This window comes from Stegodyphus dumicola, chromosome 7, assembly GCF_044657685.1.
Source record: "Stegodyphus dumicola isolate Sdum_Otavi_A_Nest chromosome 7, ASM4465768v1".
NCBI lineage: Eukaryota > Metazoa > Arthropoda > Arachnida > Araneae > Eresidae > Stegodyphus > Stegodyphus dumicola.
This window is the reverse complement of record NC_140774.1, coordinates 15,919,933-15,944,324: the sequence shown is the minus strand read 5'-3', so window position 1 is coordinate 15,944,324 and position 24,392 is coordinate 15,919,933. Positions and strand designations below refer to the sequence as shown.

The window sequence follows — 24,392 nt, the reverse complement described above, 5'->3', positions numbered from 1 at the left end:
TCCGCTGATAATTTGAATCCTTGCGCGTTCTACTAAAATTTACATACTCTGGCATTGGCAGTTCCAGGGGAAAGTAAGGCTTGACAGGAAAGATAGTTTAAACTTAAAATAAATGTTAGTTAAAATAAATATAAACCCTACAATATAAAGACAAAAAAAAAGTTTTGTACGTCATCTTACTAAGAAAACTGAACACTGATATGATGAACTGAGAAAAGATTGAAAAAAGTAGGAAATGTGTACCAAGTTTAATGAGACATCGAAAATTCTAAACATATGTTGCTACGCTGCTTTTAAAATTCTTATAATTTTGCTGTTGAACTGTATATGGCGTAAGTGGGAAGAAAATAATGCTTAACAATAAAGCTAAAAAGACAACAAAAAAGTGTTAACAGGAGTGAGTGCAGCAGCAGACTGATAAACTGTGAGCTTAGCAGGAATGTAAAACTGCTTAACAAACCCTTTTGAGCGACCGTTAAAGTCTGAAAATCTTTCAGACTCTATTTCTCTATTTTTTTCTCTCTATTTTTTAATTAGTTATTTTTATTAATTTCGTCGAATTATAAGACGCTTGAATTAGTCTTTTGACCGTATGGTGATATCGTATAAGGTTGATTTTAGTGCAACCTTAAGCCATCTGTTGCAAACCAGTAGTTGGCACTAATCACCAAATCATTATTCAATCTGGATCTTTGTTTTCTAGAAGAACAAGGTCAAGTTATCAGTTTAGAAATTCCTTCCACCCTAAGGGAATGTAGCTAAGAGAATGTGGGATGATTGATAGAATGTAGTGAAGAAATTATTCAAGGCAACAAATTTCATTCGTTTTTAAGCATGACGTGAAATATTGAGTTAGACAAAAAACAATGTTCTTTTTTCTTCGTTCCGATTTGCGTCAGGAGTAAATCAATTAGTTGTGCATTCAGTTATTTATCTTGACATTAACTGTATCCTATAATAATTTTTCTCCACGTTTAGTTTGAATAATATAAAAACTATGGTTGACTCAAATGTATTAGGAAAAGTTTAAAAAGTTCTGAAACTGACAAAAAGCTATTTTGTAGATTGATTTTTTGATTAGAAAGCAGTCTTTGTGAAAATTTCACGAAAGTAAATATGGAGGACATAATAATTTTTTGCTTTTCAGAATTTAGTAGATTTTGAGCAGGTTTGATTAGATGTAGAATATATACTAAAATAAAATAAATTAAAAAAAAAATAAACATTGATTTATTATTAAATAAAATCTGAAAGGAGACAGATTTTAAAAGCGCCTAAAGGGATTTGTTAAGGTTTTTTACGCTGTCATTAAGCTCGCAGTCTACGTCTTGCTTTTTCACTAACTCTCTCCTCCTTTTGTTTTTGTCTTTTTAGCTTTATTCTTAAGCATCGTTTTCTTTGTATTTAAGCCACACGTTGTTATACAAACAACAAAATCATAAAAATTTTAAAAAGCTGCATAGCAGCATATGTTTAGATTTCCCGATGCAGTGTTAAGTGTTGTCATACATTTACATATTTTTTTCAAACTGTTCTCAGTTTATACTGTCAGTATTCAGTTTTCTTAGTGAGATGGGTAGCAAAATACTTTTTATCGTATAATTTTAATTTATCACTTTCTTCGCACTTACGTCATCACACAAAATCAATTCAACAGCGAAATCACAAAATATTTAAAAACATCGTATTTTTATAATTCCCGATAGAGTCTTAGATGTTGCCATGCACATATTTATATTGGATATATTATTTCTTTAAAAACTTGCCGCTCGTGTGGTCAGCCTTTTAAAATAATTGTCATAAACAATAAATTGTATGTAATGATTTTAATGAGTGCAGCTAGTGTAATTTCACACAAATATCGAATATTCTCTATTAGACATCTCATGGTTTTAATAGATGTCTATTTAAATCAGTCACATTAAAAAACAGAAAAATGATTTTAAGAACTGTGTTTATTTCTTTTAAATCGCCTTAGTTTATTACCCAATAACCTTCCAAATTAAATTAAAAATATCTTAGGCTTTACTGAATAAAAACACGCTGGCGCGTGGAAATTACAAGTATTTCATTTCCGGCCCCGGCGACCCGTTGCTTTCATAGAGCCCAGTATGTAATTGAAATTTTTAAAATAAGAACATTGAAGATGACGTATATTTTTTTCGAATGGCAACAGTCTCACGCACTGGAGATAAAAATCGTTATATTTCAAACGGTGGCGCCACAGCTCGCTTTGAAATCGTTGAATTTTTCAATCAAAAATCCCTTAAAATTTGGAAAAATATGAAATAAATAACAACTTCGAAATTTAAAATTCTGGCTTGAAGATGCTCACGCTCGGGCGGAAGACTACGTTATTCAAATCTGATGGCTCTAGGTGCCGTCGAATATTCACAACATGACATACATACATGCATACAGATTCTTCATCATTTAATTTCTTTGAAAATAATGCAGAGCAATAATATTTGGCGGCAACAGTTTGAGAAGTGATGCGGTGCTTATTGTACCCATTTCGAGATTCATAGCACGATAAAATATTTTTTCTCGTGGTATCCAAATTTAAATGCTAAAATGAAGAATGATTTATATTTTACATACAACAGAACGATTCCTGATGCACATTTCGTTGAAATAATTTATTTCAGCAGACAGGAAATGGAATTAGTCTTTTTAAATATTAAATAAACATTATTATGAAAACAATTTCGAACAGTCGCATGTCTGATGAGCAAGAATAATTTGTTCCTTGTTCGTTTTGTTCGCACCTTGTTCGTTTTGATTCAAAAATGCAAAAGGTTAATTTCATTTTAGTTGGAGGCTATTTTTTAAGTAATTTTTGTAACTTCCCATAGAGGCACATAGCATTTCATCGCTCTTTTAATAAAGAAAGAAGATGCCTATTATTGCTACTGGAAAATTACCAGTAGTAATTGAAAATGTCCAATAACAGCATTTCTTGATATTCTAAACTGCGTATTCGCTTCTTTATATTATTATTTACCCCAAAAAGGAATTTTTATTTAAGGTACAAATATCATCTGGAAAATAATAAGTGTTGCTTTAAAGTGACAAATACCGTAGTTATTAAAAAAAGATGCTGCGGAAATTAAAGAACTGCAAGAGATATACAAAACATGAACATTTATTTAATCATCGGCATACACAATTCCATCACAATCCGTTATCCAAAATCCAGAAAAAAGGCTCCTATATTTGAATAGTAGAAATAAAGCATCGTTTCACTGTTGCCACTGAATCATAAAAAAAGTGAAAGCACACGCACCTTGTTTGTTGACTGTTATAGTTTATACACTCTTAGACAAAACACACACATACACACACACACACACACACACACAGGAAAAAAAAAAAAAAAAGGCGCACCAAGAATGAGTTATTCGAATGGGACAATGTACACGTAGAGAAAAACAAATGATTACAGTTTGAGAAAAATTGGATGATTTATCGAAGTGATAGAGCTTTACAAAGTGAAAAAGTCAGTAACGCCTTTGTCCACCAAATTCTGTCCAACTGGCGCGGTAGATCGTCAACATCCCGAGCTGGTTGGAGGGCCCTGCCCATAATGATCCAAACGTGCTCAATAGGAGAGAGATCCGGCGATCTTGCTGGCCAAGATAATGTTCGACAAGCAGTGGAAACATGTGCAGTGTGGGGTGAAATGTAAGCCCAGGGTGGCGTGACATGAAGGGCGACACAGCGGGCCTTACAACTTCGTCGACGTACCGCTGTGCTGTAAGGTTGCGACGGATGACGACCAAAGGGGTCCTACTATGAAATGAAATGGCACCCCGGACCATCACTCTTGGTTGTCGGCCTGTCTGCCAGAAGACAGTCAGGTTGGTATCACACCGCTGTCCGTGGCGTCTCCAGACTCGCCTTCGCTGGTCATCGAGCTCAGTTCAAAGCGGGACTTATCACTGAAGACTATTCTACTCCAGTCAGTGACGTTCCAGTGCGAATGAGCCCGACACCACTGCAAACGGGCTTGACGTTGTACAGAGGTCAATGGCAGTCGGCGAAAGGGGCGCCGTGACCTCAGCCCCCTTTCTGTGAGCTGTCTATGAATAGTCCTTGCGGTCACTGAAGCACTAATTGCACGTACAATCGATGATAATGATGCATCTGTGGCTGTGAGTGCCACTCTGACGATTGCTCGGTCTTCACGTTCTGTCGTTTCTCTAGGCCTACCACTTCCATCATGACGCTGTGTGCGGCCATGGTTCACCCATTCCTGCCAACATCGTCTAATAGTGGCATCGCTCCTGCTCAAATGTCGAGCTATTCGCCGATAAGACCAATTGGCTTCTTTGAGCCGACTACACGACCTCTCTCAAATTCTAACATCTGCGCATATCGTTCGCGCACCTGTATGCGAGGCATAGTTACTGTCTACCAGAGTACACAGAATGAAATTCGTGAAGAATGTATGACCCGGAAACGGTGATCTCTTTATTATGGAGGCACCTAGCAGCTTGGCCGCCGTTGCGTCCTATGAAGGAACGGTAATATTACATCCGCGCCTTGTCCGGGATTCGAACCCCGCCCCTTCGTTACGGCAGTCAGATTCACTAACCACTAATCACCCATCTAGGCGGCGTGCCTCTAAGTATAGGTATACAAAAATGTCCCTAAACTTAGTGTTGAAAGCAATTCAAAAACGTACTTATAATATCTAAGTAAAAGTTGTTTTTACTGCAATGTATACAAAGACTCAACTTTTGCTTCCATAATTTAAATCTACACAGCTTTCTTAGCTTATATTTTTTAAAGTTAAAAATCTTTAAAATTTGCTGTATAATTCATATCAGCCTTCATACGTTATCACTGCTAGCGCGAATTTATGAAGTTCGTAAAAGAGAAAATAGCTCTAAAACTCATTAGCATTAAGCGAATTTAAAAAAGAAAACTTTCCAGAGTAAACAATGTTAGCAATTTGTGAGTTTAGCATAAAGCATTTTGTTAATGTTATTGTGCTGCTATTTAAAATACTATATTCATAATTGAATCAAAACTTCTGTAGCTTTTAAAATTTTAAAATATAGGTCTCGAATCTTTATATATGAGCAATAGTAATCCACACTAAAATTCATATTATATGACTGAATGCAGCTAAAATTTATGTTAGCGAATACTGTAGGAAATATTTTAAAAAGTGATCAAAGAACTGCTTTTTATAGATAATTGATTAAACATATAAATATTTTTTGTGCTCAACATGAGCGGTTATTGCATGATCCTTAATTATATTCCTTTGTTTAGGTCTTCTGTCGCTGTGGTCAATGTGAATATTCAAGATATTAACAATAATGCCCCAGAGTTCATCGGTGCTCCTTATGAGGCGTTCATAGGCGAATCCCTACCTCCTGGTGCTTTGGTTTATCAGTTACAGGTAAATTATTTATTTATTTTTTTATTTCTTACATAATGGCAGCTAAAACGTTAAAAGAAAGTAAAATTTTTTTAGCTGAAATTTGTTAACAAATTTTTACTGCAAAATGCAATATTTTCCCTTTCCATAATTATTACAGGAGTTGTAGTAATAAAGGATTTCAAGTTTTCGCTGCACACTTTGCACAAAAAAAAAAAAAAAAAAAAAAAAAAAAAAAAAGAAAAGAAAAAGGACAGTTCTATAGCTCTCGTTTGACTGGGCTGATTGTCAAAATTGAACTTGCATTTTCCCTGTCTCGAAAGCGCGACTTAAGATATATATTAAATTTATATGTAGCATTGTTCTAACATAATAGGTATTTTGACACAAAATCTGCCTTATTTTGAAATGACAAATCGATTTTTGTTTCCATATTTCGATTCTAAAATTGAAATTATACCTAGATAGAACTGTCCCCTCATTTTTGTGCGTATGTATGCAAGCTGTAGTTTGTTAATAGTAGACAGGATGAAGTATCGAGCAAAGATTGGTTTCATTGACGCCAAGTAAAAGTGTATATTTAAGAGGGAGTGTTGTAGTTTTCAATGGCACTGGGATCATCAGTGTCACCTAGTGGCGACTTAACGGACTACTCTTTTCTTCTACTGAATAACGACGACAGCACTTGATGGAATATCAAAACATACTTTGTTTAGCAATATTAATCAGGACAGCTCCAAAGTCACTTTGTCGAAGATCTACTATAAACAGCTGTAGCAAGCAGCGACACAGCTTTCACACTGTCAGGCAATAACGGTGGAGACAGCTGCACTGCAAAGCATCAGAGTACAGCTCCCGACTCTGCTCGGTCGTTCTCGGAACTCCACGTACTCTCGAGACTCTCCATGCTACAACTCGCGATGCTCTCGACGACACACAGAGCACAGCTCCCGATTGTAAACTCGGGATCGACTCGAGACACTAACTATCTCGCACTCTCGAAGCACACACTAACTGACTGCGGGCCAGCAGGGTTTATATAGCTTTTGACTGGGGTTCGAGAACATTCTCGGCTAAGCCGGTAAGAATTCGTTGTAGAAGGTTCACCATCTGTCCATTGCATATCGCCAATTTTGTCGCCAAAAGGGCGATTTCTCGCAAAATGAGGCAACCCTGCCTTCCTTTGCCATTTTATGGCAACCCTAAAACTGCTTTGCGGGAAAGCCATCTTACCGCTCCTTTACATTTCGTAACAATATTTTTCTACTCTTACCTTATAAGTTATGTCATTTCTTCTATGTAAATATTTAAATGTTATGGTTGCATTCAAAGTAACAGACAAATAAAATGTCAGAAAAAAAAAATCCAGCTTCTAAAAGTTCGGTCACATGATTTGTGGCGAGTTGTTTTCCAGAAATGCGGAAATCTGTCTTCATGTGTCATTTTTGTCTAGATCACCTGCCATCAGCTTGGCTTCATAGCAAGGAAACTTTATTTGATTATTTGCGCGTTTTGACCTTTCATTACGTCAAACAATCAGTCTTGTAATTCCCTTGCAAACTGTTATTTCAACTGTCTTCGTCAAAGAAAGGAATCTTCTGTTGTGAACGGCTCCATTTCTTTTGAACTGACATCCAGTAGTTGGTAGTGTGTTTAAGAAGGAATTTGGACTGTCTTTGAGCTAAACAGGCACCTTTCTACTTCCTTTTTCAAATGACAATTGTGATTACATCTTCTTAGTGTCTCATTTCCGTCTTCGTCAATCGGGTTTTCGGTGAATGTCTATTTCATTGACAAACAGTGATCCCTTTTACACAATACCAAATCTTATTTAAATGTAGGTAACAAAATTATGATCGAAAAGGGCTGTCTACAGTGCTTTTCTTCCGTCTGTTATCCGATTTATCTGATGTATGAAGTCTTTCTAACGTTCTTGGAGTCTCTGTCACTTTTCTGAACGCTTATCTGGTCGTCTTCTATTCAGTCTCTCCCACGCTGCAAAAGCAGCTAAAATTGCACGTACCATTGGTTTCAAACTCAAACTGCATGAAGGCAATTTTTTTATCGATAAAATAAAAAATATTTTAACTAAATTTTAAATTTCGCTTGCTAAGAATTTATCGGTAACATGTATAAGCAATAATAATAACGCAAAGAAAATAATTCAAATTTACATTTATTTTCTGTCTGAAATCTAAAGGTTTTGACACTTGCAAGGCATTTTTGTTGGTTATACTTTGTAATTCAAACGTATTATCAGCTATATATTAATGCTTCAGATTGACATTTACCTAAAATAATTCTAATATATTGAATTAATTATTAAAGAACTGAATATGAAGTTTTTAAAAAACAGGAAAAGAGTTTTCAGAGAAAATTCCCCAAATGGGACAAAACTTGAGAAGGAAAATGACAGTTTAGTTTCTTTCTTTTATTTGCCTTAAACATTTCTTCGACACATAATAAATATAATTGCACAATAATACTAATAAATATAATTGCTAAAATACATATAATTGTACTAGAACGCCCGGCGGTCATACGAAATGACCGCTGTTCTAGATATTATAAATTGTAATTAAAATGATTTGCGCAAAGGTGTCTGCTAATTTAAACTGAATTACCCAGGGCAGCCGGCGAGGACGCCCTTTTGCTTATAGCCCCACGGGGTTTCCCCCCTCTACTTGCTTAAAGTAGAGTGCAATGAAGGAAACCACTGGCGGTATATTTCTTAAGAGCCACCGCTAGCTCATTCAATAAAGGTGATTTAAATAATGAAATGTTAATTTACATGTCAAAGATCTCCTTGTACCCAACATTTCTTGTGTAGATCTTTCCATCATTTTTAAGCTCGCCTTGCAGAGGACCATCCATTATTTTTAATTTTACGTCCGTTCTTTCACGAACTCTTGAACACGCAACATAATGTTGACCGTGTTCAAATGCAGGCTCAGGTAAAAAAAAATGCCAACACGCTTAAGCGTTTGGCACTGAGACTTATGGATGGCCATAGCAAAGGCAAGTTTTACAGGAAATTGTCTACGTCTCAGTTGAAACGGCAAACCTGTGCCGTGGCAACTTCACCCCATTGGCTAGTTACGCAAGCAACCAATAAACTATCGGCGACAAACAGCCACTTAAGCCGCATATATATTATATGGATATCATCTCCTTCGAAACGGCTGGCTCCCGGGCTTAGCGAAGTACATCGTTGGATTCCGCAGGTCCGTGGCACGCCATTTTGACCATTCGCGTCTTCTTGGGACTTAGCGTCTTCTTGGGAATTAGCGTCTTGGACATTCGCGTCTTCTTGGGAATTAGCCGAGATATTAATTAAAAGCTAATTTTCCCCTACGTTTTCCGAACATTATGCACTTTTTTCTTGGGTTTTCCTTATTACAGGCATTTGGCATTTGGCTACTTGCTAAATTCTTTTTTCTCGAATATCTATGGAACGGCGCCGAGTTGAAATTCGAGGCGCGTATCCTCGAATTCCAAAAAATTCTCAGAATCCATCGGTACCGTTCTCATCTTCGTACGACTTTAATCGGCCGAGACATTAATTAAAAACTGCGGAAACGTTAATTTCCGAGCTCATTACTCCGAGTGGCAACAATAAACTATCGGCGACACACACTTTAGCCGCTAATATATATAAAGATGTAAATAATTATAAATCTGTATGTAAATATAACATCAGTCTGCATAATGTCAGTGCATTGGAAGTAAATTACTAGAAATTATCTTCATCACAGCTTACAGATGATGATCGGTCAAAGGGATTCTTTTCTGATTAATTTTCAAATGTGAAAAGAATCTGTTCACATATAAATGTATGTTGTCGTGACTTATCTCACTTGTCTGACAGAACAATAGAACAAACCCACGAAATTCTTTGTGGCAAGACGTGCGAGATTCCACCTGTCGTTGGCAAGCCTCGTGCACCATACTATAAACATATAAAAGTATTCCCAAACAAAGCGAAAATTTTTAGCGTACAATTCGTAACTGAGGATACTTATTTTTTCACAAGTGTAAATAAAAGTTAATCGAATCTATAGCTTCAAGGCTATGAATGAGATTTATATCACACTGTAAATTGATTAGCTCAATTTACAGATTTTCTGGTGCTTTATCGACGTTGGTTGTTAATGTTAATGAAAATAATGTAAATTCAGACTTTAAGTAATATAAATTCTGAAATCTGTGCAACAAATACATAATTGGAATGTGTTCGCGGGCCGCATAAAATTGCTTTGGGGCCACATACGGCCTGCAAGCCGCCAGTTTGAGATCAGTGCTATATAGATATAGGAAAAGATGTGATAACTTAACAGTGTGTTCATATTATGCTTCGAAACGGAATTCTTGTCCTAGATTACGAAAGGTTTTTATGTTTCCTTGCTTTCTGCTCTTCATTCGTATTACTTTCACATATGAATTACAAGAAAAGTATAATCGAAGTTAATGCTGCGGAATATTCCAGCTTATCTTTCGCATTTTTCGACGCATTTGCATACATTTGTCTTGCACGCATGCGTGTCGTTGTAACATTTATTATTCAGAATTATATTTTGAACAATTAAATTTAATTCCATTGAAACATCTTTTTTGTCAACAATTACACTTCGTGAGGATTTACTGATTTATTTCGACTAATAGTTAATTTTCAATTAAAGCAACTTTCCTATCTCTCTCCTTTCCACCCACGCTTTTCGTGCCAGAATGTAAATTAGGTAGCACGCGTTTATTCATGTTAAAGGAGAAAGAAGTGCTATATAAGCGAAAGTTTTGCACTTGATTTTAGAGCGTGAGGCCATGTTGTTACCGTCACGATATAAAGATTTGATTATATGGCGTTGCGTGCTTTCAGTCATTAGGCTTGTCCCCCCGGCTTCTATAAGCCATAGCCTTCCTACACGATTACTTTATCTTGTGAGCCTAGTTAGGATAGTCTAATCACATTTCATTTTAAGTTCAACATTACTTAGTTAAGCCAGAAGTGTTGACTTATGTAAACTCAAGTAGGATCGACTATTAAAATTATTTGTTATCAAATAAATTGGCTATTTACACCCTTCTTCTGGCTTTTATACCTACAGTTAAAGGCACGAGGGTAATTCCTCTACAGTCTTTCTATAGCCCACGAGTTTATGTTACCAAAACACACGAGACTCTATAACTTGACAATGTCTCTTCTTTATGAAATACAATTGAAATCTGAGCAAATGCCACGAATCGGATCATTTTTAACGCAGAACTTCTATCATAAGATTTAAACTGCATCTGGATTATTTATTCGTAGCAAAACGCACCAGAACTATCCGTCTAAGGGAAACTAACTCTGCTTGAGCAAAACCACGAAATCGGCCATACGGCCAGCGTATTCATCGGGGTCTGAACCCGGGTCGAACTACCGGTATTCAGATGTTTCATCCACGTGATCACTGACGAGCGAGGATTTATTATTATACCATAAAAATCCTTGTCTGTTGTTGGTAATTAAAATTATAACCAATCCTTTAAGAAATATATCTTTTATTGGGAAAACGAAATTTTCCAGTTTTGTATGTTAATTAAATTACTAATACAGCTTTTGAAATTTCACAATGGTATCCTCATTAATTAAAAGTCTGTATCTGAAATTTAACGCTATTTCTATTCATGAGATTAATATTTTATTTATACATGTAATATTTATTTTGTTCCTTTAATAGTACAAGCTAGTTCTCCCTCCACATAAATCTTTTAGGCTCACCTTAACAGTTAATTTAATAATTAATTTAAAGCTGTAAATTGCTATTGTCTCATCAGTATACTTATAGAAACTTAGAATTATGCATCATTCAACTAGCCATTTTTATCCATTTCGTTCTTTCCAGATGTTTTATTGTTGGTAATAATCTGCCTTGTAATTCTACCTTCCTTGAACACACCGATTTTGAATGTCACAATACGGATAAGTGCTTGTTAAGTCAAACAATCAAACAGTAAAACTAATCTCTGAAAATAGTTCGTTCAGAAAGCAAAGAAAAGGTGGATTTCAAGTCTGAGAGAATGCAAATTGCATTTTTGAAACGTTTTGGACTGATAAATTACCAGCCCAGCCTGTCACAGAAAGATCTTATAAAGATAATGAGGGTGTTAAAGCTCTTGTCTTTTCATCGAGCTTTAATAAGAAGAATGAGGCGCACTTTGCCGTTTATTTCTTTCTTTTACCGGTATCGCCTCTTAGCAAGGCTTTCCTGCTTCTTTGGAAGTTTAGACTGCCATTCAGAAAAGAATCAAATATGCCTTTAGAAAAGAAATAGCTGTTTTTAATATCATTTTAAATAGATTCTTTGGATGCAGATTAAATGGCAAAATAGTCGATGAATAAAATGTTTAGTTTACTAACATTAATCATAGCGCAACAGCCGCCTAAAATAATTATTTTATATATATATATATATATATACTAGAAAGCCCGGCGGTCATACGAAATGACCGCTGTTCTAGATATTATAAATTGTAATTAAAATTATTTGCGCAAAGGTGGCTGCTTATTCAAACTAAATGACCCAGGGCAGGCGGCGAGGACTCCCCTTTGCTTACTGCCCCCACGGGGTTTTCCCATGGAGGTAGGAAGTAAGATGGAGTCGCCCTAAACAAGTTTCTCCGTACCCTGCTCTGAAGCACCGGCGATCCCTACGTGGTGACCAAAACATTGGGTCATTTACCATTGAGTTCTATGGGATTTGACGCGTTCGGGTGTAAATATTTTGTAATTACGTCGCAAATATACATATAAATGTATATATTTTCTTTTTCTACAACACTTCAGAGTCCTAAGTATGTGAAAACAACATATTTTTAAACAACATTTCATTCTGAACGGAATTAAATGTTATACTTTTCACAGGACATTTTTCTCAGAAAGGTTTAATTTGAATGAAATATTTTCACAAGTTTTCGTTAATTACGTTAGAAAAAAAAAATTAAGGTAATTCGATTTTTTTCGGTTAAGGTACAAAAATTAAGATTAAAGTTTATTGTATTATTAATATTAAAATTATGCATTATTTCTTTTCTATTTATAGAGCTTCTTCCTAAAATACTTTCTTAAATATGACATGATTTTTTGGCTTCTTTTAAATCGAAAAATGTAAGTCAATTTATAATTAATGCTCTATTCGGTTCATTTTAAATTAGAGAATTATTAGGAATTAAATAGTATTTGACTTTCTCTGAACATTTCTGAAAGGGAATAAAATAAGTTTTTTTTTTTTTTTTTTTTTTTTTTTTTTAAGTATTATTTAAAACTTGTAACTGAGTTATTATAAAATGTAAAAGGAATAATTCTTTTAATTATACTTATCAGATTTTTTTTACCCTTCATTACCCACATACACCCGAAAGTTTTACATAAAAAATATATATGAATATAATTTGAATGAAAATTATAAGTATTATTTTTAATACCCACTCAAAGATCAGTTTTTCTTCAAAATTCCTCCACGATGGCATCTCTCTCTTTAGGCAGATAGCCCTTGCATGCGTTACTCTATTTAATAAAAACTTAATCTGACCTATGTGCCTAATTACAAATATTTTAACATACATAATTTTATATTTACATTTAGCCGTCAAGTTTCAAACTTTTCAAATCTTCTAGAAAATAAATTTTGGCAGATCTCTTTTAGCAATTTTCTTAAAGTCTATATTTTTGTAGTGCAACAGCTTAGAAATTTATAAAACAAATTCATAATCAAAATCGCTGTTGTTAGTTATCGAAAAATAACCAAGATGTGATTTTTGCGTAAATGTCAGTAAACTATACAAATCGCTATTATCCATTACACTATGAATGTTTCTTTCATGCGAGAGTGTCCCTTTTTCGATTTCTATGGAACTGTCGTGTGTCGAAATACTATCAGAATCTTTTCAAGCGAGCTTCTGAATGTAAACAAAGAACACTCCGTCTGGTGACCCAAGCTTCAAAGCAGTGCTTCACTTCTAGCGCGGAATGGCCCCTTCTCCCTTTCCTACCTCCATGGGTTTTCCCCTTCTACTTGCTTAATTGCTTAAAGTAGAGTGCAATGAATGAAACCACTGGCGATACATTTCTTAAGACCCACCGCTAGCTCAAAAAATAAAGGTGATTTAAATAATGAAATGTTAATTAACATGTCAAAGATCTCCTTGTACCCAACATTTCTTGTGTAGATCTTTCCATCATTCCATCGCAAAGGACCATCCATTATTTTAAATTTTACGTCCGTTTTTTCACGAACTCTTGAACAGGCAACATAAAGTTGACCTTGTCCAAATGCAGACTCAGGTTAAAAACTAGCAACACGCTTAAGCGTTTGGCCCTGAGACTTATGGACGGTCATAGCAAAGGCAAGTTTTTCAGGAAATTGTCTACGTCCCAATTGAAACGGCAACCCTGTGCCATGGCATCTTCACCCCATTGCCTAGTACAGTTACGCAAGCAACCCATAAACTATCGGCGACAAATAGACACTTAAGCCGTATATATTAAATATATTTATTTATTTCATTTTAATTGTTTTTTCATCGTTGTCGGTTTTTGCTGGTTGCATATTTCAGAATTCTATTATATATAGATGTTAAATTTATTTATTAAATGTTAAATGCACGTGCTCTTGTATTTTTAATTTTTCCGGCTTAGCTTTCTCATAATATTCGTCACGCGCTGCACTGCACAGAGAATAAAACAATTGACATTTACGCAAGCAACCAATAAACTATGGGCGACAAAGACTTCAGCCGCATATATATAAGATAAGGATTTTAGCTAGTGTAATTTCACAATCCAGCTAGTAATTAATGATGACAGAGATGAAGAATTACGTTTAGTTCTCATAAATCGCTTACTTTGTTAATTTGTAACGGACAGATTCAATTTAAAATACAAATTAAATATCTTTATCATTGCCGAATGGCAACAAACTGGTCCGCGGAAGATAAAAATGATTTATTTCGGGCAGTGGCAGCACATTTAATTTAATTCGCTAACTTAGTCGTTCAGATTTAAAGCATAAATATTTTACTGTTTGGCGAGTGGTAACACATTGCTTTTAAATCGCTTAATGTTAATCAAAATTTCATTAAGTTCGCATAGGAAACAAAATAAATAAAAAATAGAATTCGGAATTCACATTCGGGCCTCAAAGGGCACATGATCGGTTAGATGTCTGTGAATGTTTAAAATTTGGTGGCTGGCGCCTTTTTGCCACAATGAGAAGAATACACATGTTATGTATACATACACATTCTTCATTACTTAATCGTGATAGCAAAGTAAGATGAAATAGAGGCTGAATGCCGTCTAAGCAGATTACGGTAGCAAGTACCGCATAAAAATAAATAGGACTAATCACAGATTATCTAAGACTTTCTAAGCTTTGCTGTAGAATTGCAATCTATGTATGCAAGTCTAAGTACAATCTAAGTATTTCAAAAAGCAACCAAAAGAATTTAAAATTAAGCAACCTTAGGCTGCATAGAGTTTGAACAGAACTATTGTTTTCCAGGGCCATGGCACCCAAATCCGTCTTCTTCAAGAGGAAAATTTTTTTTCAAAGCTGGGGAAATAATGAACGTTTCATATGGGAATCAATAGGTGGAGCAAAGTAAAACTGAACGTAATGACATTTGGCGAGGGAAATGCTCTCTTTTTGCCTAATTTAAAATTTTAAATTGGCATGTTTGTATTCCGTACAGCCAAAGTCAAGCCGTGGCTTGCATATTTCCTTATGTTTTCCAGTTAACTATTTTAGTCTGAAGATTATTTTCAGAATAATTTGAAATCACTTTCTTGTAAGATACCTATTGTTCACCGACACGCAAGGGTTGCTCACCACCTTTATGAATTTCAGTTTATACTATGGAGAATGTAACTTTCATCAAGATGCCGAGACTTCCAATCAAGATTTAAGTGAATAGTCACCGATTTGATTAACGGCGCCAGCACCTTCTTGTAAGATGGTTATTGATCGCCAAGATACAAAGGATGACCGAGATCCTTATGAAGTTCCGTTTATACCATGAAGAATGCAATCTTCATGAAGATGCCGAGATTTCGAAGTCACTTAAGTGAATAGTCGTGGACTTTAATAAAAATGCTTGCACCTTTTCGTAACATTGCCGTTATTCTGCAGCGGAATTCCGGCACTCCTGCAACCTCAAGATGCCGAGATGCCCATGTGAAGATAAAGGGTGGCTCAGAAGTCACTTTACATTTTGAAAATTAAATAGCTTTTTTTCTATTAATATATTTCTTTTTCTCTTTCCAGAATTAAAAAATATAATCCCTGGAAATTTTTGGCATGGATAAGTTTACAACAGAGCAACGAGTGAAGATAATTGAATTTTACTTTGAAAATGGACGGTCAATTGTTGCAACGCAAAGATATGCGCCATTTTAATGTTCGACATCCCCCTAGTAGGCCTGCAATAAGGAACTTAGTGACGCGTTTTCAAGGTTCAATTAGTGCAATCTTTAAAACCAGCAGACTTTCAGAAACGAGTAAATTATGCTGTCAGGTTTCAGAGAACTGCAAGAAATGACAATGAGTTTATTCACAAGTTGATCATGGGAGATGAAGCTCATTTCCATTTGAATGGACATGTGAATAAGCAAAAAATAAAAAAGAATTAATTAAATACAGTCATTTAAGAAAAAGTTATTTAATTTTCAAAATGTAAAGTGACTTCTGGGCCACCCTATATGAGTGAACGGCCACCGACTTACATAAATGTGTCGGCATCGCTATGACATGAAATTTCTCCACTTAATGTGATATGAAATAAAACATTAATCCATTAATTAATTAAATTAATCCTTTGATCCATTAATTATGAATTTACGACGAGCTAATGATGACGAGGTTAAGATGATCAGCTTAATACGTTACCTTAGCTTTCGAATTTTTTAATTTAACTTTTATTTTTAGTGTCTTTTTTTTTCAATGCTTTTAGTTGCATCAGTTCTGCAATTCAGATTAATCCGGTTTTAAACCATCGATATCAAGTGACAAAGCAGACTCAACGGCCACCAGTATCTCGGGAAATTTTCCGAATTCCCGATAGCCCGATCCGCCACTGTTGGGGATGTTTTCGAATGACATGCTAAACATTTGGCATCGTATATAGGCAATGTCCACTGGGAATACTTGGCTCTTTTCAGTGTATCATGCAAGATAGATTCCCTGCCAATGGCGTAACGATTGCCAGCATTACTCATTGAATATGGGCGTCGAATAATTTAAAAAACTCATTCATTGCTCATGTGGGTATTCTCTGCACGTGACGCGGTTCAGTAACTCATTGCCAGTTTTGTGCTCTCGGCTGAACCGGTCTACTAGCCTACATTGCTGGGGCATAGGGAACCTTTTTTTTCATTTCGAACCTTTTTAGAGGGCGGTCTCTTGTTTTATCTGCGAAGGACGGTTCGAATGGAGGAAAGAATTTGCATTTTTTCATTAGACCTAACTTTTCGTTTTTATTTGAATTTTAGATTGTACATTTTGTTGCAGTTTTCCTTGCATGCAAAATAGAGTTATAAATTCAAAGAACTGTTGAAATAGAAATCGAAGTATTTTCTCTTATTTTGGCTTTGACTCATACTGTCTTAAGTGCACTCTTGGAAGATTAACATTTTCGAAGTTCTGAGCCACCTCTGTGCTATTTTCAAGAATTTTAATTACCGTAATAAAAAAAAAAAAAAACTCAGAAAAATTTTATTTAAGAAATATCTACATGCACACAAAATGGAGCGTATACAGTCACAAATCGCGTTAGGTGATGTCCATTCGTAAATCCTATGTAAATTCAACAAGGAAGAGACTTTAATGATATAGTTGACTTACTTTTTCATTTACATATTTAAATTTAAAAAAAAATTGGAGACACTGGGTTTATTCTGTCTAATTCTTGTATCATGTATAGGAATAGGAATAAAAATTGTATGTGAAATTCGTAAAATAAATTAAAAAGATTTCTCGTTTTCGAATCTTTCAAGCTTAAACAAAGCAAACGCATAAATTTTTATGTTTCGTTGAAAAGAATATTTTATTTTGTATATTTGTATTTACACCGGGCAATTTTTTATTTTGAAATTAAATAAGAAGTCGCATGTTTAGTAGAAATCTGAATGAAATTTTATGTTAAATTCGCAAAATAAATGATTTTTTCGAATCTTATTGAAACATAAAGAATACAAAAGTATAAAATTTTGTATTTCAATTGACAAGAATATTTTATTTCTCATTTTTGTAGTTTATCAATTTTTTATTTTAAAATTAAATTAAAGGTATATGTTCAGATAGGCAAATGTGTAGATAAATGAAGAAATATAATGAAAAATATCTTTGTGATAAATACTTTCATTTGAATAAGTAAATGAAAAATATTTGTCGTTTTACAATCTTATTCAAGCATAAAGACAGCTAAAGTATAGATATTGTATGTTTCGTACTTTTGTTTTTAAACTGGCGAATTTTGTATTTTATATAAGAAGTCACATGTCTAGAGAGGTAAATGTTGCAAGTAAAATAATATAATGGAAAAAAATAGCTTTGTGATAAGTATTTTCAATCTAAATAATTAGAATAAATAAATAAGAAATATTTGTCATTTTAAAATCTTATTCAAATACAAAATATGAAAAGGTGTAGAGTTTTGTATTTAAATTCAAATGAATATTTTATTTTGTATTTTTCTAGTTAAACTGACAAATTTTTATTTCCATGTACGAAGTATTAAATTCCGGGGATCTTATTTCAGTGAAAGTAATGAATATCAGGGAAACTTGCTCTCGAGTTCATTTTGAATGATGTTTTTGCGTGATATCCGTACGTACGGACAGAATAAAAGACGCTTTTTTTTTTTTTAGCGAAACGGATTGTAAAATGGATTCAGAAGAAACTTTTTTTCGTGAAGTATGTACGTATTTAATTATGTATGTATCTCGCATAATTCTGAAACAAATAGCCGTAGAACGTTGAAAGTTTGCGTTATGGAACTGCTAAAACATCTAGTACTGCACCTTCCTTTTTCGTCGCAATCGAAAGCATCAAGTGTGTGTATAATTATGTATGTATCTCGCATAATTCTGAAACAAATAGCCGTAGAACGTTGAAAGTTTGCGTTATGGAACTGCTAAAACATCTAGTACTGCACCTTCCTTTTTCGTCGCAATCGAAAGCATCAAGTGTGTGTATATATATATATACATTCCCACTCTGTTACCGGGCTCGATGAGCTCATGTTTTTATTCTTCCATGTTGGTAAATTCGGCATATTTTGTTTTACAAGTAACTGAATAATGTTAATTTTATGTTACGGTTTTTATGCTTTTAGTTAATCTGCATCCAATAGTTGTAGAATTATCAACAATTTAAACGTTTAGATGACGCTAGGTCTAACGTAGCCGCCTTTTCTTTACATTTGAAACTATATAGTATTAGAATAGCGAATTAAGTCAGTTTCTGCAGCTTCAGTGTCTTTTTAACGATTGAGACCAAAAATAAACTTTTAATTTTGTGTACCGAAAATGTCTTTCTGCCCACAGTCCGAATTGCTTGTTTTTGCATAGAAACTTTAATTTAAATTTTAAATGTTTTATTGTTTTAAAATTGTATTTGGTGTTTTAGGTTTTTCTGCATTTTACAAATTTTAGTGAAGATGTCATGAGTTTTTATGTATTTTTGCCTTCCCGCAAAGTGATATTTGAATTGATTAAATGATTAAAGTGAGATTTGAATTGATTGAAAGAAAAACATATCTGTAATGGAATTCGAGGTGTAACAGCTTTAAATAATATTAAAATCTTGTAGATTAAATAATTTAAATAGATGAACATTAAGGTATTTGAATGGCAATATTTGAAACCAGACTCGAGTGCCTCGTGCGACTCTCGCACGAAGAATGTAATTTTTTTTTTAAATGATAGAATATGTTTTCTCTTCTTGTTTGTATGTCGCCATTTTTTTTAGTGTTAAATAAAAGTTATTGCTGTGTTCCATCATTGGAATTGCTTCATTTCGCCAAAGAAGCATCACAGTCTTAATTATTTTGGAAGCACCGACTGAGATCGAATAATCGTGCGTATTTTTATTTTATTAGTTCATCATTGAACATAATATTAGTGATACCAGATTATTACTTCCTGTTAATTTTGAATTGCTTTATGTTATTAGTTCATCACTGAACGCAATATTAGCGATACCAGATTATAACTTCCTGTTGATATTGAATTGCCTTATTTTATTAGTTCATCACTGAACGTAACTTCCTATTGATAATGAATTGTCTTATTTTATTAGTTCATCACTGAACATAATATTAGTGATACCAGGTTATTACTTCCTGTTGATATTGAATTGCCTTATTTTTTTAGTTCATCACTGAACGTAATATTAGTGATATCAGGTTATTACTTCCTGTTAACACTGAATTGCCTTATTTTATTAGTTTATCTATCACTTGAACGTAAACTTAGTGATACCATTTTAATGCCATTTCTACTAGAGCTCAAAGGAAAAGAAAAATAGCTGAAGAGCAGATCTTGGAACCGATGAAGGAAGAAAATAAAACATCGAGAGATGTATTTGAAGAAGAAGTTAAATCACCAGAATTAAACGAGGAAGATGTTCACGAAAATTTAAAAAATGATAAAGAAATTAATATTGAGAATCATTTTGCAATGCAGCGTTATCATCATCTTTCGGCTTTTGATTTAATATCAAAGCCGCTACTAATAGACGAAGAAAACAATTGTCGAAAGCAAATGACAAATGAATATTATCCGAAAGGCACAGATGAACTGAGGAAAGGCTTTGCTGTGAATTATAGCCGAGGAACTGGTCCACCATGGAAGAGATCTAGGCGCCGTCAAGAAAAAAAAAGAAGACTAATTTGAACACGGTTCCATTTTCTTCCTATTTAAATGTGGTGTAAAAGTATTGTTTAAAACTTAAAATTTTTTGGCCTGAAATTTAGAAATTTATAAGAGAAATAACCTTTTCTCTTTAAGCAATCGAGCAAGCCGAGCTTACAAACTTTCGAAATTTACAGAACTTTTCCCTTCGGTAAAAGTCTCTCCGTTGGGGGAGAGGTTGTAACAGCTTTAAATAATATTAAAATCTTGTAGATTAAATAATTTAAATAGATGAACATTAAGGTATTTGTGAATGGCAATATTTGAAACCAGACTCGAGTGCCTCGTGCGACTCTCGCACGAAGAATGTATTTTTTTTTTTTAATGATAGAATATGTTTTCTCTTCTTGTTTGTATGTCGCCATTTTTTTGAGTGTTAAATAAAAGTTATTGCTGTGTTCCATCATTGGAGTTGCTTCATTTCGCCAAAGAAGCATCACAGAGGAAATAAGTTTAAACGAAGTGCTGCAAAAAATGTGTTTAATTTAATAGGCCGTGCAAGGAAATCATATGGCGTCCACATCTATTTTATTTAAACATTTAACAAGAAGTCATGTGTCTAGATACGTAAATGGGTAAAAAAAAATATATCTTTGTGATAAATATTTTTATTCCATATAAATTAAAAGTCTGTTTTCTTTTTAAAATAACACTTCACAAAATTTTCTGTTTAGGGCAAGAAATGAAAACAGTCAAATTTGTCGTAGCATAAAAGAATAATGAAACGTTTTGCTGCGAGAAAACAAACCATGAATTAACTAAAAAAAGTTGAATCGCTCTATTTCCGCTTCATCATGCGTTTATTTCTTCGGCAACAGTACTATTTACTTCCCATGTTTATAGAACGTTTTCCGGAGTTTGTTTATTCCTTTCCCCTATCCTTCATCGCTTTCAAATGGATTTCTTCTGACGGTCATTGTTAAAGAAAGAATAAAACAACGAAAAACTAAAATTAAGGATATACTTGATTTTTAACTTCCGTTTCGAACTGTTGTTTTCGTCTTTTGTATTTTTAAACCTTAAAAACGATTTCCTACAAATTCTTGCTACGATTGTCAGATTATTTGGATATTTGTAGCAAATAGCCATCAGACTTACATGCAGTTTTCTTCTTAATTGTCACGACAAATTACCGGGCAATCGACGTCGTGTCCTCCAAAAGATGTATACTTGCGAGAGACTTCACATAAGCGTTGTGCTTAGATGGGTAGTAATATATTTTCGACAGAGAAAAAACGTGAAAATTTCCCTTATTAATAGCCTTATTATTATTGCAGATTTATATATCTGCAGCCTGATTATATCTCTTTGCGGATTCAAAATATTTTGTTTAAAGAAACTGCACATTATCATTATAATGTTGTAGTAAAATTTTTATTTTTATTTTTGTTAAACTAAAATTTAATTTTGAGTTATTATTAAAATTTTTTAATAATTTAATTATATTACATTTTTGTAGAAAAAAATCGTGTCTGTCCTTAAAATGACATTTTTTAGATACGTGAACGCTTTTAGATACACTCTGCACGTGTTTCATGTCTCGAAAGCGTGCTTAGAATATACTATATTGGATTTATATATAGTATTGTTCTAGCTTAGGTCTTTTGATTCAAAATTGGACTTTTCGGAAAAGAAATACTGATAGTTTTTCATATTTTAATTCTATGATTCAAATTAGGCCAAAGTGCCAAATTTTGTAAAAAATTTCGTATTATAGTTTCTACAGCATTAGCCTCTCAGTATTATTGAATTTCGTATATATTTATTAATATCTCTTTTTTATTAAACTTACTTGATTCTTTCTTTCATAGTTCAAAATATACATGAATATTTGCAGATATGACCATACATTTAAGTGGACCTATTTTAATTCTAACATGTAGAGTTAAAAAATTTGAAAACTTTAATACAAGAAAATTTGATTTTTTACAAAATGTATATATTTTTAAGCAAAATCAGGGTCTCAAAAATTTATTTCTTCTCAAAGATGAATTTAAATAGGTTTACTCAAGACATTTAGGGAAGTAATATTCTGAAATGAAATTTAAAGTTTTTTTTTATAGAATTTTAGAAAAATGCACCTAAATATTGAAAAACCCTCATTATGATAAAAGCGTAAAAAAAAGGTCATTCTATCAATTTACATTTTCTTCTGATTTTGAAGTGTTTGTACCGTAATTTTGTTGCAATGACAGACTTGCAGCTTTACGTTTCCTTTTGTCTTTTAAAAATTCTTGTTTGAGTGATTTTATAACTCATTGTTTCAGCTTTAAATAATGGATCTTGTAAATCTATTCACTTATGCGTAACTTACACTTAATTACGGTAAATCTACTTTAATTTTTGGAATTTTCGGTTCCAAAATATGAGTTCTTCCAAGCGTATAACTGTAGCTTCTTTTCCAATTTCAATGATTTTATATCAATAAACCTATTTCTAGAAGCTTCAAACCCATGGATATGCTCAATTTAATGAGTCTTAAACTCATATTTATGAAAAGTATTGCTGCGTGAGGACGGGTTTGTAATAGATTGAATGGACGCTGGACCGATGATAGCTAGATGAAGTTTATTTTTACGGAAAGAAACACTTTAGAGTTCTGGAACTTTCGACAAGAGCATGCGATATGCGACGGAGGACGTGGGCACCACCCCTCTACCAATACGGTTAATCGGTATAGCGCAACGCCCACCTTTATCTAGATAACCATACGTAGCCATTGTGCTAATACACTAAGACATATGCTTCCACAAGAGCTACCTGCCAGTCGTATGGGCGAGCCCGTCGCAGAAGGCCGTTACCCAGCAAACCGGAGGGAGGAGTACCCCCCCGGCTACGGATCCAACCGCTCAGAGACCCCGAGATCCAGAGGCCAGACCTGCCAGACCCCGAAGCCGGCTAATAAGTGACCTTTCCCAAGGCCTTCCACAAGAGCTCTAGTACAGCAGTTCTCAGTATTCAGAGCACAATCAGTAGTTACACTTCAAAATACTAAGAACGTTAAACACAACGCTATGCAAGGCGCACTTAAAAGGCGAAGCTCCTACGGAGATCTCTCGATAATCCGAACTCATGTTGAACTCAACAACTAAGAAACTGCTGCTCTGTCTGGTCTTACAGAGCATTCCCACGACCATCTAGAAATCTCTAGTATCTTGTATTTCCCGAAATTACTGAAAGGCATATGGGAGTAAAGTTTCACATAGGGCCCAGATACGGTTACAGTTACACGCAGAGTTCTATTACAGTTACTCAGTTACAGTACCAATTATAGATATACAGGGACCAAAATATCGCAACTTTTGGTTATTTCTCGCCAAATGTGGCGACAAAAATTAGTCGCGAAAAACATTGCCGGCTTGGAGATATCTCGCCAGTTTAGTGACATAGCAATTTAACTCAATATTAAATAGATTTTACCCCGTTATCTTACTTTTCCGGCAGAGCTTCGTCTCTTTCAAGCATTTCATGTTACATTATACAAAAAATATTACAATTTCACTAAAATTATTTGCATATATATAAAATGCGTAACAGTATTTTTGTTGCTAACAAACATTTTTGAATAGAAATACTTTTAATAATAACAGCTTAATAGAAATGCTATAACATAGTACTGTTAACATAAACAGAGAGTAATAGTTAGAAAAGTCTTAATTAAAAGCTATTTAAAAGACATTTATTAAAAATTGCCTTTTTAATAAAGGGACGTGTCTGTTTTAATTTACATCTTTCATCTTAATTTCAAGCGTCTAGTACTTCAAGTCTAAATATCTTATATATTTTTAGAGTCACAAAAGTGTTTCTATTTTTCAAAATCAAAATTGAAAAACCAATTTCTTTCAAGTCAAAAATATTTTTAGCTTTTAGTCTAATTCAGCAGTCTCAGACTCAAAAATGCGCGTTCTGAAAGCAGCCGGCGGGCAGGATTTTTTTTAGCAAAATAAATTTTTTTAGCTAAATTTTTGAATTTTATTTACTGAATTTTTATAAAACATGCACAAACAGTAGCAATGATGACGCAATGAAAATTTCAAATTTATACTTATTTTC

At 33.8% G+C, this 24,392-nt stretch overlaps 1 protein-coding gene across 3 annotated transcripts in view; it reads left to right on the top strand.

Moving 5' to 3' along the window:
* Nucleotides 1-24,392, top strand: part of LOC118184145 (protocadherin Fat 4-like) — a 517,728-nt gene that overhangs the window by 281,460 nt on the left and 211,876 nt on the right. For all 3 annotated transcript variants that reach the window (XM_085819903.1, XM_085819902.1, XM_085819904.1), the window contains exon 15: nt 5,284-5,413. In XM_085819903.1, coding sequence (XP_085676029.1) covers nt 5,284-5,413 — 130 coding nt within the window. The remainder of the gene's footprint in view (nt 1-5,283; nt 5,414-24,392) is intronic.